The 14,654-nt window shown below is 39.7% G+C and overlaps 1 protein-coding gene across 1 annotated transcript in view; it reads right to left on the bottom strand.

Annotated features, from left to right (window-relative positions):
* The window catches only part of PARG (poly(ADP-ribose) glycohydrolase), a 119,005-nt gene that overhangs the window by 100,286 nt on the left and 4,065 nt on the right, over positions 1-14,654 (bottom strand). The window contains exons 2-3 of the mRNA XM_063435255.1: positions 9,402-9,468; positions 5,750-6,532 (exon numbers count right to left, since the gene is read on the bottom strand). Of these exons, the coding sequence (XP_063291325.1) occupies positions 5,750-6,532; positions 9,402-9,468 (850 nt within the window). The remainder of the gene's footprint in view (positions 1-5,749; positions 6,533-9,401; positions 9,469-14,654) is intronic.

Genomic DNA, 14,654 nt, shown 5'->3' on the forward strand with positions numbered 1-14,654 from the left:
GATGGGGGGTGGGGGGTTGGAGAGAGAGAAAGAGAGAAAGAGAGAAAGCGAGAGAGAGAAAGAGAGCGAGAGAGAGAGAGAAAGAGAGCGAGAGAGAGAGAGAAAGAGAGCGAGAGAGAGAGAGAAAGAGAGCGAGAGAGAGAGAGAAAGAGAGCGAGAGAGAGAGAGAAAGAGAGCGAGAGAGAGAGAAAGAGAGCGAGAGAGAGAGAAAGAGAGCGAGAGAGAGAGAAAGAGAGCGAGAGAGAGAAAGAGAGCGAGAGAGAGAAAGAGAGCGAAAGAGAGCGAAAGAGCGAGATCGAGCGAAAGAGCGAGATCGAGCGAAAGAGCGAGAGAGAGAAAGAGAGCGAAAGAGCGAGATCGAGCGAGATCAAGCGAAAGAGAGAATATACACACACACACATATATATATATACACACATTTACATATTTACAGTGTAAAATCCTTATATCCACAAGTGAATATAACAGAAAGAAAAGAAAAGTTTATTCAAAAAATAATAAAACCAATTTCCAGTGAGAAAAATTAAAAAAAAAATTAATATGGAGTTCAATATGAGGAGAATAAATAAAGCAATGTGACCTGTATCGCCGACCCGGAGGATTGTGGGAATTGAATAATACTTATCGGTAGTTCCTCTGTATCTCACCTCTGATCTCACATCGAGTGGGTGTTCCATGGCTGAGAAACACCCAATGAGGCGAGATTGGATAGCGAGTACTTGCGACCGATGACGATCCCATCCCGTTTTTTTACGTCATCCACGAAGCTCACCTCTCGATGAGATACAGAGGAACACGCAAGACGTCCTCACCGGCTGCTGAACTACCGATAAGGACAACTACCACCACAATCCTAGTCCATCCGGGTCGGCGATACAGGTCACATTACTATATTCATTCTCCTCATATTGGACTCCATATTCATTTTAGAATTGATCGTCATTTTTAAATTTCTCTCACTGGAAATTGTTATATTTTTAATAAACTTAATCAATCACCTTTGAAAGGACAAGTCACGTTTCTATGAATGCATTTTTGATACTAATAGCATTTTAGTATCTAATTTCTGTTACATATATTTTGAAGTTTGAAACTTAGTTTTATACTGTGACTGTGTTTGAGGCTATTAGTTCTCTGTACTTATACGCTCATTTATATATCTATATTATCTTTCTCATATGTAAAGTATATTACCTTTATAAGTACCCATATACCCTGTGCTGTCTATACGAGCAGGATACGGGCTATTTATGATATATTTAAAGACTCACTAAATCGATTGGACTGCAGATATAAACTGAATCATTTATTCCTTTTAGATTGTTTTTTGGACTTGTCTGTTTTAGTGGTTTTAGGAATTTTCTCAAGTAACCAGTTGTTTCACATATTTGTCTTGCATATTTTTAACTATTTGCAAAATACCATATCCTATATAATTTTTAATTTTAATTTTAATTTTATTTATGGTGTATTTAACTTTTAAGCTCCTGGATATCCACATTTTATTGGGTATATATACACACACACACACACATAAATACATACATACATACATACACGTGGGAGATGGCTGCACACAAGAAGTGAGGGAGGGGGAACACTGCCTGCAAGGTAAAGCTCAATATGTGTCACAAGCATGTTGTGCGCGACCACGATTTCCATATTTATGCACAGAATTTACAGGGCTGCTTATGTCACTTTTGCTGGAGGTGCACTCAAATACTAATATCTCAGTATTTGGAGTGTTTCAAGCTTAAACACTGCACATACGGACTAGAAGTAGAAGTGGTCATGGTGCTTGGAGTAAACCTTTAACTTTCACGTGAATTCCTCTTATAGAATTAAACCAAGGAGTATAAATATAGAATGGCGGAGGATCAGGGATGTATCTACCTTGGGCAGCAATTTCCAGGGGGCAGCAAAAAAATGCCGCCTCCAAATGCCCAGGTAAATACCTTGTTTGCCTTGTTTTATGGGAGCCCAAGAGCTGGCCGGTTCCCCCGGGGCAGGCAGCCAGTTGTTTCACAGGAGGGCGGCGAGGGAGCACTTTCCCCTGAGCTCTCTCTGATCAGCTGCCTTGCGCGACCCGCTGTAATGCCAGGAGCCAGAATATGACATCACATTCCGGCTCCTGGCATCATTCTGCGACGCTCGTGGGAGCTGTGCAGAGAGAGCTCAGGGGAAAGTGCTCCCTCACTGAAAGCTTACCTGCCAGTCCACCATTTTAAAATACACCACGGAGGAGGATAAAGAAACAAACATGACTCATCTTCTGAGGTCTTATTTAGTTTCAGTTTCTACTCTATGCTGCTCTACAGAATTTTTCAAGAAATCTTAGCAATTTGTTCTATTTCTTTAACACTGACAGACACTAGAGGAACTTCCTCTGCACTGTCTTAGTTCAACATGGTAACGTAGTGCCCATAGGAAAGCATTGAATAATTAGGTCCTAAATGCACCCCTATGAGGAACATTGGATTGGACCATCTTCAAGGAGACAATGCCTCCTCCATGAAGTTGTGGGTTGTGAAAAATGAATACTTTTAATTTTTATGGAAAATGGGGGGGACCTTAACACAACTAGGGACAGAGGCACTATAGCATTAGAAATACAGGATTTTGTATTTATCTACAGGATTTTGTGTTATCTTGAACTTATATAGCATGCCAGGCTGTCTGGGCACAACAAGGAAAAGCAATATAAATATCATTGACCTTCAGTATTGAAGGAATGTCTGAACGTGTATATGCTTGTATGAAATTTCTGTGCAGATGCAGTGTGCAGGATGATGCCAGGTGCATCATAGGACAACAATATTGTCCTAAACAGATTTGTGCATTTTTGCATGAATATTTGTTTAGCTTAGCACCACTATTCACCCTAGTAAAAACAAAGCGGTTTCAAAGGCATTTACTGAGGTGAGGCATCAAGAAACGTTCTGCTTTAAAGTAAGCTTAGACTGGTCTTGTTATATGAAAGGAGGTCTATGCTTATGCAAAAATGAGATAGCAGCACTTTGGCTAGTTTACAGTTAAAGGGACACTATAGTCACCTGAACAACTTTAGCTTAATTAAGCAGTTTTGGTGTATAAAACATGCCCCTGCAGCCTCACTGCTCAATCCTCTGCCATTTAGGAGTTAAGTCCCTTTGTTTATAAACCCTAGTCACACCTCCCTGCATGTGACTTGCACAGCCTTCCATAAACACTTCCTGTAAAGAGAGCCCTATTTAGGCTTTCTTTATTGCAAGTTCTGTTTAATTAAGATTTTCTTATCCCCTGCTATGTTAATAGCTTTCTAGACCCTGCAAGAGCCTCCTGTATGTGATTCAAGTTCAATTTAGAGATTGAGATACAATTATTTAAGGCATGGTTCGTCAACCTGGTCCCTACCGCCCACTAGTGGGCGTTTCAGGATTCCAGGTGGGCGGTAGGGATTTCCAGGTTGATCGGGCGGGCGGGTGCGAGCCGGCGGTACCCGTGCGACTGGGTACCGCTGTGACCATTTGCGGCTCCGGCCCGCCCGGTAAACCGCCGGGGCCGCCTTCCAAAGTGTCCATCGGGTGGCCCATGCTGTCAGGGCCACCCGATGGATGCGGATTGTAAGGGGGCCCAGTCAGCGCTGGGCGCTTTAACAGCGCGACCGGGCCCCCTGTGATGACATCAGAGCTGGGAGGAAGTGATTCCCCGGTCACTCCTCCCAGCTAAAACTGAGAGCCGCGCGGGAGGAACACCAGGGAGTCAGAGTGGGAACTCTGACTCCCATCCACCTGAGCCACCACTGGACCCCAGGGAAAGTCACCCTCCTGCACCTTAAAGGTAGGAAACAGGAGGGTGACTTAAATATAATGTGTGTGTCTGTCTGTATGTGTCTTTGTATGTATGTCTTGTGTGTGTGTGTGTGTATGTGTGTCTGTCTGTATGTATGTGTGTCTTGTCTTTGTATGTATGTGTCATTGTATGTGTGTCTTGTGTGTGTGTCTATGTATGTCTGCATGTGTGTGTGCATGTCTGTATGTGTGCCTGTCTGTTTGTATGTATGTGTCTTGTGTGTATGTGTGCCTGTCTGTGTCTTTGTGTCTGTATGTATGTCTTGTGTGTGTCTTGTATGTCTGTGTGTGTGTTGTATGTGTGTCTTGTGTGTGTGTGTGTATGTGTCTGTATGTATATATATGTGTGTGTGTGTGTGTGTCTGTATGTATGTCTTGTCTTTGTATGTATGTGTCATTGTATGTGTGTCTGCATGTCTGTGTGTCTATGTATGTCTTATGTGTGTGTCTGCATGTGTGTGTGCATGTCTGTGTGTATGTGTGCCTGTCTGTTATAGTGGACTATAGTAAGTGGGCTACCTAGCTCAGCCTTCCTACTGGGCATTGCTATAAGGACGGTTAAAAAATAGAAAAAAGGGGGAAAAAAGGTGGGGAGGGGAATTGAGGAGGGAGAGGAGATGAGCTGACGCACAAATGAGAAATCATATTATGCGCAAACAGAGAAGTCGTCTGAATATCACTGAAAGAGACCTTCGTTTGTTCCTTACGAAAATCGAACCAGATATCAAATATTTAGTGTCGCAGCATCAACCTCAAGGATCTCATTAATCACTAGTAAAGGTAATTTCAATTTACTTTATTGTTTTCTCATTAAACGTTATAAAGTTAAAAACCTTATAAACCTGCATTAAGTAGAAATAAAAAGATAAATGTACGTACATTTATTTTTTTTAAAAAACACCCTCCTTTCTTAAAAATATTCCACATTTGCGCGAAAACTGGTGGGCGGTAAGGAAATTTTTTCAACCAAAAAGATGCATTAGTGGGCGGTAGGTAGAAAAAGGTTGACTACCACTGATTTAAGGTAAATGACATCTGTTTGAAAGTGAAACCAGTTTGTTTTTTCATGCAGGCTCTGTCAATCATAGCCAGGGGAGGTGTGGCTAGGGCTGCATAAACACAAACAAAGTGATTTAACTCCTAAATGACAGTGAATTGAGCAGTGAAATTGCAGGGGAATGATCTATACACTAAAACTGCTTTATTTAGCTAAAGTAATTTAGGTGACTATAGTGTTCCTTTAATAGAAAAGTCCATCGTTACAAATTAAAGGAAAACTATAGTGCAAGGAAAACAAACACGGCATGTTCATCATTTTCAGCCAATACGCTATCAAACAATTTATCTAATTTAACTCTATGAGGAAAACCTATAGTTGGCCTTCAATTAAACAAATAGAAGCTACTTGCAGGTTAACTGTGAATGTGTCGGGTATCCCAGTGTATGAGTGAATGATAGAAATGTTGCATATAAATGACATCTGTAGTTTTACAATGGAAATCAATAACGGGTGCTGTGCACATGATTTAGGCATAAGGTAAAGATAGGAGAACAATATTTTTCTCCTGCCTTTACTAATTTGCAAGCACACAAACAGGTTAAAATACTTATCCTGACAGATCCTCAAATTTGTATACCACTACAAATGTGTTCTGTAGTATCCCTTTAAGACCATGACCCGCTACCAATATCTGATCACATATTTTAGTCATGCTTACATTTATATATTTATTGTTTTACCATACAAAAAAAATAAAAAATAATAAACACAACAGTCCTTTATGTAATATATATGCTAATGGTCCCAATCAAAGAATAATTAAATTCAGCTGCTATACACAATTCTGCTTAAAAAGACACGCACACACTACATACAGCGTGGACAATACAGTAAGAAGAGCGACAGCTTTTTTTTTTACCTTCTCTCCTGGCCTTTGCGATTTCCATCACGTAAGTGACTTTCAATAACACCGAGTCTTTTCTTCACAGAATGCTTTGCTCCAGGTTCACGTGAGAGGACATTAGCATTGCCACGTGCTGCCACAGAGGGGGTGGAGACTTCACATTCCTGTCCTCCTTCTGAAATGCTTTTCCAGAACTCTGTTTCACAAGGGGAATCAGAGTCAACTGAGCAGGGCTTATCTAAATTAACACAGCTTTGGCTTTCTGGCTTTGGCATTTCAACAATCTCTTCCAGTTCTTCTTCTGAGCCCTGGTTGCTTTTCTTGTCCACTTCCATGGAGGATTCGGACTCACTTTCTCGCTCCACAGGAGTGTGTACAGGTTCATAATCATAGGTTTCTGTATCTTGAAGGCTGGCTCCAGAATCTTCACAGCCAACATCTGAAAGGGGGCTCTCTGGTACACAATGGACAATATTCCTTTCTGGGCTTAGAGAAGTGGGAGATAAAAGGTTGCTGGCTTGAACATTACTGGAAATACACTCTGTTCCTAACATCAAATTTCTTTCTGTGTCTAGTTTGTTTTCTGAATGCTTATCCTTATTATCAAGGTCTTCTTTGTTGTTTAAGCTCAGGTCTTCATCTTGGGTTCTTAGACAAGAGGTCAGACACTGGTTTTCACACTCTGGCTTCTGCTGGGGTAGGTTCTCCTGGCGATTTTTGCTCTGGTCACAGATGCTGCCTTTCCCATCCGAGCTCATCTTGGTAACTGTACGACTGTGATTACGTTTAAGTGGACACCTACATAACAACAAAAACATACTATATGCAAGACTATGGAAAACTTTAACAGCCAGCAATGTGCAGATAGCTTCTGTGACACTAATGGCCATAGTACGCTAAACAGCAACAAAGACAATAAAGTACATTGAGCAGAATTATCAACATTCATAAAGCAACAATACACATGCGGATCCATGAGCTTACTTTTAATGTGCTGTTTTTTATTCTGAAGTATTTGTAACTTGCCATGTCTTGTCTACTTTGTGTCATACTAGACACAAACTACAAATTCAAAACTATGAAAAGATATAAAAAACACATTTTGTATACCATAAATGTATTTTTCTCCAGGATTAGAGGCAGTACATTAGGGATCTGCAGTCATCTTTTTGGAGGACAGACTGCCTATTGAGGGAGAGACTTTTATAAGTTAAGCCTCTCACCCTCTTCATTCCAACAGTATAAAACTACTAAGAGCCCAAATTACCCTAATAATAACACAAGCCAATCAAGTTACTGCAAAATTAAAATTAAATTTACTGGAAGTGAGGGAAACTTGAACTGCTTGTAATCCTAGAGGGAAAAAAAAGATATTTACAGTAGGTAAAAATCATTTTTTTTCCCCTGCAGATGGAGGCAGTATATATATATATATATATATATATATATATATATATATATATATATATATATATATATATATATATATATATATATATGCATTTACATGCAGTTTAACTCTGTGAAACACAAGTGGATGTCCTCAATGTTTGCATGAAAATGTCCAGCACCTTCAAAATCCCCATATGAAAGCACTGATTCAATGCTTTCTTAGTGGGAAAGCCTAATGCTTTGGGGGTAACCTCTCTTAAAATTATTCAGTAATCTCGGTTAGTAGTCCATGAGTTCTTGTCTCAGAGACATTCCATTAACCCACATGTATTGGACTTTGGCATTAGTGCATCAAAGTCGTTATACATGTTTGTCACTAGATTTGATAGTTTTTTTTACTCTGCTGCCATCTATACACCATATTTGAGTACTACACTGCCTATGCTAATATACCATGGTGATTAACAGATCAATGTATTGCATTCTTGTTATCATGACAATGGGGGAAACAACCTGATAATTATATAACATGAGGAGGAAAGAAAGGGAACTGCAAATAAGACATAATGAGCATTAACGGAAGAATAGAAAATAAAACACTACTGAATGACTCCAGTCCCTATAACAACTTCATCTGAATATATAGCCATTATGGGTGCTAGAGTCAATGGCCACTGTCATACTGCATGAGAAGTCTTTGCAAAGAAGGTGCTACGGGCAATTGCAGCCACTTGAGTTTAGCTCCACTGAGCAAAACAAATCTGAAAGTAACAGAACTGGTTGACTGCTTGGCCGCCAGCAGGGACTAACATGTTCATTTATAAATGTACAAACTTCTATTGAAATCTGTGTTTTATGCAAAATGAAAAAGACAAAGCATTTCAGCAAGCTAACGTGCTTTAGTGGTTCAGAGTGTCCCATTAAGGAAGTATCCTGTTCCAGGAAATATGCTCATCATTGCATGCACTTAATCCATGCAATGCCAAAGCAGAAGTGTACTACATCAATATTTCTTCCCTTCACCTCTTCTACTATTTTTCTCATTGGGGTGGGGTGGTTTGGAGGGCGTCCCTGCAAATTTAATGCCACGATAATCGAAACCACATCATACTCTTTCCCTTTATCTCCCGCTTTCACTACTTTCCCTATTGTCCAAATAACAAGAATAGGCTTACACACGTGGAACTAAGTACCACACTAGTGTAGTCTAAAACTATAATTACCAAAACAAATTTAGCTTAATGTGCAGTTTGGTTGTATAGATCATGCCCCTGCCGTTTCACTGCTCAATTATCTGCCATTTAGGAGTTAAATCACTTTGTTTATGATCCCTAGTCACACCTCCCTGCATGTGACTTACTCAGCCTACATAAGCACTTCCTGTAAAAAGTCATCTAAAGTTTACACTTCCTTTATTGTAAATTCTGTTTCATTTCGAATTTCTTATCTCCTGCTCTGTTAATAGCTTGTTAGACCCAGCAGGAGCCTCCTGTGTGATTTAAGGCCAATTTACAGAGCAAGAGATAAAAAAGTTTAAAGTAAGTTACATCAGGTTGAAAGTCAGATAGGTGACGTTTGCCAGAAACAAAGGTGATTTAACTCCTAAATGACAAAGAATTGAGCAGTGAGACTGCAGAAGCATGATCCAAAATAAAACCGCTTAATTAAGCTAAAGTTGATTTGGGGATTATAGTGTCCCCTTAACTATGCGTTTGACTATTCCAATTTTTGTATAACATGATTTGCTAAGTGATTCTTGTCTTTCCTAAAATTTTCATACTTGAAAATTGTATAAGTATTTTCTTTTCTAAAATTACAAATAAAGATTACATTTTTGTATTTATTTTTTTAAAGTGTACTACAAATCAATAAAACCCATATTATCAACTTGTGTTGTTTTGCACTTGTGTACCTGCATATGCTTTCGAAAGAGAATCTTTGCTTACAAAGTCATAACCAGAAAAGTTTTATCAACAAAAACATAAATATTGGCATACAAAAAATATAAAATGACTGGAATCATCTCTGCCCAAGCTGCATGCCAGTAAACTCTTCAAAATTAAGTTAGATTTGTAATCAAAATCAATACTCTTTGCAGTCATTATATGTTTCTCTATCGTATCAATATTTATATTGCTATCTAGAGAATTAAATAAATATATAAATAAATATATATGCACAGCAAGAAAACACGAACAGAGGTAATTATGATACACAGGTAAGACAAAAAACTTTACTACATTTCAAACATATTCGTATATCCATAGTACTCTACCTGTTAAACTCGTCCGATCGATTCCTTTGTTTTCCCAACCAAGAATGGAGGGTCCTCTGCTTGAAAACTAAAAAGGGGTGAAAGAAGACACACATTTAAACCAATTTAAAGAATGAACTTCCTTAAAATTAGCACATTACAATAATATTTTTAAATTACAACGGCAGTCCCATATTTTTTTACCTTTACCAAAGAGGTTTAAATAAAACTAGCACTTGAGAGTACTAGAGTGTAGTTATACAAAAGAAAAAGAAAATGAACTTGGAAAAATGTGTTGACAGGTCAGATCTTTAAGATCCTGGAAATCTGTTCCAAGCAAATGTCAACATTATCAATAGCCTTATAAAGCTACCTAAACATACACTCTTCGTATCACTACAAGCAAATGGAACGGCTGTCCATATTATGTAAAAGGATGGTGTGTGTAGTAAATAAAAAATAAATAAAAAAAATAAATAAAAAAAAAAAACACAAACAACTTTTGGGGGACACCTGTATATACACCTAGGCACTATAGTGTTAGCAATACAAACCTGTTCTTTTAAAACGTCATACTTTACATCTATGGTTTGTTTCTTATTTATTTATTTTTATATAAAAAAGGCGTGCATTAATAAATTCATGGGGAAAACGTTATATATATATATATATATATATATTTTATTTTATTTTTTGTGACCTGGGACCATATAACCACACAGTCTAAAGGATTGGAATACCACACAAACTGTATTTCTTGTAAATGCAGTCTTGTTTATTAGAGGTCGGTTAATTAAACAAAAACCAAAAAAAAGCCTTGCTCTAACGGACACTTGTTACTAACTACAGGCTTATCCGCACCCAACAAACACAACACAAAGTTGTGCGGTTAGTTTGTCCATTAGGTGAGCGTCCTTAATGTTGTGTATGACCTTCTCTATGTTTTGCATGTCTGCGTGTAGCCATGTTTTTGCCATGGCCCTTCTGGTGGCTAAGTTTATTTTATTGAGCAGTTTTTGCTCTCTATGTGTTAGATTATCCAATGGCCTAGCTATTAGGAATGTCCAGGGGTCTGGTTGGATGTGCTTGTGGAGTACGTCTGTCAGTAGTTTGGCTATGTTTTCCCAGAAGGTTTGTCACTTTTTTTTTTTTTTTTAAAACAATGAAAATGGTTTATTTTCTCCTTCAAACCACTAAATTATTTAACAAACTCTTTAACAGCACCTGCTGCGCTCCATGTAAACTGTAGAGTGGAGCACTGACCCTCCCTTCACATCAAATGCTCCACCCAAGGAACCCATATTAAATTATAGAAGGGCTCTGACCAATACAGACAAACATTGGATCATAATTTAGGAGAAATATACATTCCATCCATAACAATGCCTTGCACTCTGTCACACCTAGTGGGGTGAGCGACAATTGTCATAAGGGTATGTTTACACGATAGGCGATCATTATTTCCTTGTTTAGAGCCAGCCCTGTGCTCTATTGAGAAATGATAGGGTTGTAAACTAAGAAACCAACGAGTAACTCTGCTTTTGTTTTTTATTTAGTGGTGGGGAGGGGGTTGTTTTGTTTTTTGACTCATCCAAGTAAGTGATGTCCTAACCGGTTTCTTAGTCAAGGGTCGAGGCCAATTTCGTATGGCTTTAACTTTTGCAAGTTGTGGCTTGACTAACTCTCTCCCTATCAAATAACCTAGATACCTGGCCTCCTCTAGGCCCATAGTACACTTGCTAGGGTTGGCCGTCAGGTCAGCATTTCATATGGAATGACCGCTTGCAGTTTTGGTAAAAGAGACTCCCAATCTTCACTGTGTATAACCACATCATCCAAGTAAGCCACTGCATTAAATGCTTTAGGATTCTGTCCATCATTGTTTGAAATGTTGCTGGAGCCCCATGTAAGACAAATGGCAATACTTTGTATTGAAAAAGTCCAACCTGGCTTCTCAAGTCTTTCCACAAGTTCATCAACCCTTGGGATAGGATTTGCATCAAACTTGGATATGGCATTAAGCTTCCAGTAATCATTGCAGAATCTGATTGTACCATCTGGTTTTGGTACAAGCACAATTGGGCTACACCAATCACTTTGTGACACTTCGATTATCCCAAGGTCCAATATTTTCTTTAATTCATTTTTGATCGCTTCTCTATGAGCTCCTAGTATTCTATATGGTTTTAGATATATTTTTTTTCCTGGCTCGGTGAGGATATCATGCTTTATTACAGCAGTTCTCCCTGGAACTGCAGCGAAAACATCTTTATTTAGCCTAATTAAGTCATTTACTTCCCTCTTTTGGTGGACAGTAAGGTTTTTTTTTATATTTACAGTTGGGTGGTTATCCTTTGGAGAGAGGTGAAAGGTTTCTACTGGTACAAACATTTCTCTTTCTTTTCATGGCTTAAATGACCACTATAGGCACCCAGACCACTTCAGCTCAATTAAGTGGTCTGGGTTCTAGGTCCCCCTTGTTTTAACCCTACAGCTGTAAACATAGCAATGTTTACATTGAGGGTTAACTGCAATGTTTACATTGAGGGTTAATCCAGCATCTAGTGGCTGTCTCCCTGACAGCTACTAGAGGCTGCTTCCGCGATTCTCAATGCAAAAATTGAGTAATGCTCTCCAATGGGCGGTTTGAGTGTGCGAGCGGCTCTTGTAGTCACAAGCTTGTGCAGGCTCCAAATCATAATATGCCTTCTGAGGCTCTCCACTCAGAAATGGAGCGAGGAGGCTTGCCCATTCAGACTCAGGCCAACCTTCTCTTTCAGCTGTCCTTTCAAAAGCCATCAGGTACGCTTATTTGTCATCTGTGGCCACCAATAGTCACTCACTCTCAGAGCCTTAGAACTATTTGGCACTTCCACAGTATACCTGGCCAGCCTCTCAGATAGGTTCTGGATCTCCTGCTGCATGGCATGAGTGGCATTTTGCTGCTCCTCTTTTTATGCAAACACCAGTTGCTGCAGGACTGTAATGTTTTCTTGCTGGGTGGCTGTAGCCTGCAGTAAATCCTTAACAACATCCTCCATTTTGTTGGTATTGGTTTTCTTTACAGACTGTCAGTGTAGTCCTCAACCATATGTGATCTTGGACCATATAACCACACAGTGGAATACCACAGGACTTGTATTTCTTAATAGTGCAATATTTTGTTTATTAAAAGGACCACTATAGGCACCCAGACCACTTCAGCTTAATGAAGTGGTCTGGGTGCCAGGTCCAGCTAGGTTTAACCCTTTTTTCTATAAACATAGCAGTTTCAGAGAAACTGCTATGTTTAGAATAGGGTTAATCCAGCCTCTAGCGGCTGTCTCATTGACAGCCGCTAGAGGCGCTTCCGTGCTTCTCACTGTGATTTTCACAGTGAGAAGACGCCAGCGTCTATAGGAAAGCATTGAGAATGCTTTCCTATGGACAGGCTGAATGCGCGCTCGGCTCATGCCGCGCATGCGCATTCAGCCGAGGAGGAGGAGAGTTCCCCGCCCGGCGCTGGAGAAAGAGGTCAATGTAACCCCCTCCACCCCCTAGAGCCCGGCGGGAGGGGGGCCCTGAGGGTGGGGGCACCCTCAGGGCACTATAGTGATCCTTTAAGAGGTCTGGTAATTAAACAAAACTAGAAACAAAAAGAAAAGCCTTGCTCTTTTGGGCACTAACTGACACTTGTTACCAACTACAGTTGGGCGGCTAACCTGCTTCCAACAATACAAACACAAATTTGAGCACAAACCTTTTTTAAATGTAAATGTTTCTTTTCTCAGTCAAGCCACAATTTTTTTTTAATAGACTTGCAGTCTCACTTATTCCTTTGTCCTAACAGGGAAGTTTTATAGCAGCCTTGTGCTGATCATTGCTAACAGGTGAGCAACTACCTGCGTGATCCAGAACTCCTCGACTGGATTCCTCACCTGCTGTGCTGCATGTAAACCGTCGAGTGGAGCACTGGACATCCCTTCATTCCAAATGCTCCAGCCCAGGAACCCATATTAAATCACATAATTGCTCTAAAACAGACAGACCTTCTTCCTGGGGCTATTAGATCATACATTGCAGTCCTTTTGGCTAAATATAGACACCATCAATAACACCGCCCTGTGCTCTGTCACAATATATCTGTATATATAAGATGAATGCGGAATATTTCCATCATACAATGATTTCATTACAAAAGAAGGCTTTTCAAATCTTGAAGGGGTAGTCACTAAACTGTAAATGGGCAGGAAAATGACAGGCAAGTTTCACATTTTAGGCCAAAATAGCCAAAGATTGAATAAAAGGGTAACGCGTGTTTAAAATTCAGCACATTTAGTTTTACATTTAAAATTCACTGGTCAAACCGCGATACCTCGTGTGATATAGAATAATCTTAATGCACAGTTGTGTCTAATTATCTAGTTACACAGTTATTAGCAAGACATCCATACCTGTTCTGTTTCAGTACTGCGCACCTAGAGGGTGCCCCATTTCAAACCTCACCTATCACTGTGCTCGGTTGTTCTATTTGCTTTAGTCACTCGTTTGTTTCCTTTCCATTCTGCTTTATTAGTATTGACCCGGACTGTCTAAATATATATTACCATTCCTATCTGGAACATTGACCTTTGGATTGGCTGACTCTAACAGATTTTCCCTGTGTTGTTGTGCCCAGTTCCTACCTCAGTCTCGTCAGCGCTTTGGATTCCAGCACATAACCCGAACAGCTTACTTTCATTCTCAAAGACATAATCTGAAGAAATATCTACTCTCCACCTTGCTGCATTACTAATCCTGCTAAAAATGATGCATTAACTTGTGCAAGTAGGGAGGAAAAAATAAATTCCCGCAATGCAGATTATCATCATAACCCAAACTTTACAAGCTAAACAACCTGCCTTTAAATCCGATTATTAAATATGGACAGCTAATCCAAAATTGCAAGTCATTAAGTGAGATTACTTTCCTACTGCACTGATAAAGTTACTATGGATTATCCGTTAATATGATTCTGCATGATTGGTATATTTTATTATGAGATTATATTATGCTGTATATTATATTAGTTTTGTTTGCACTGAAGCTGGCCTATTTAACAGTCATATCACTGACACCATGGTCAAAATCTCTCATAAATCGGGGCGGGGCCTGACCGCCGGTCGGATCAGACACGCTTTGTCTGAGCTCCGGCCTCTGAGCTGGAAAACCGGAGCCAACCGAGGGCCACAGCCGAGAAACCGGCATGAAACTGTGCTCACTGCACTACCAAGACGACCGTGACCCAGGGGATAC

This window comes from Pelobates fuscus, chromosome 10, assembly GCF_036172605.1.
Source record: "Pelobates fuscus isolate aPelFus1 chromosome 10, aPelFus1.pri, whole genome shotgun sequence".
In the NCBI taxonomy this organism is placed as follows: Eukaryota; Metazoa; Chordata; class Amphibia; order Anura; family Pelobatidae; genus Pelobates; species Pelobates fuscus.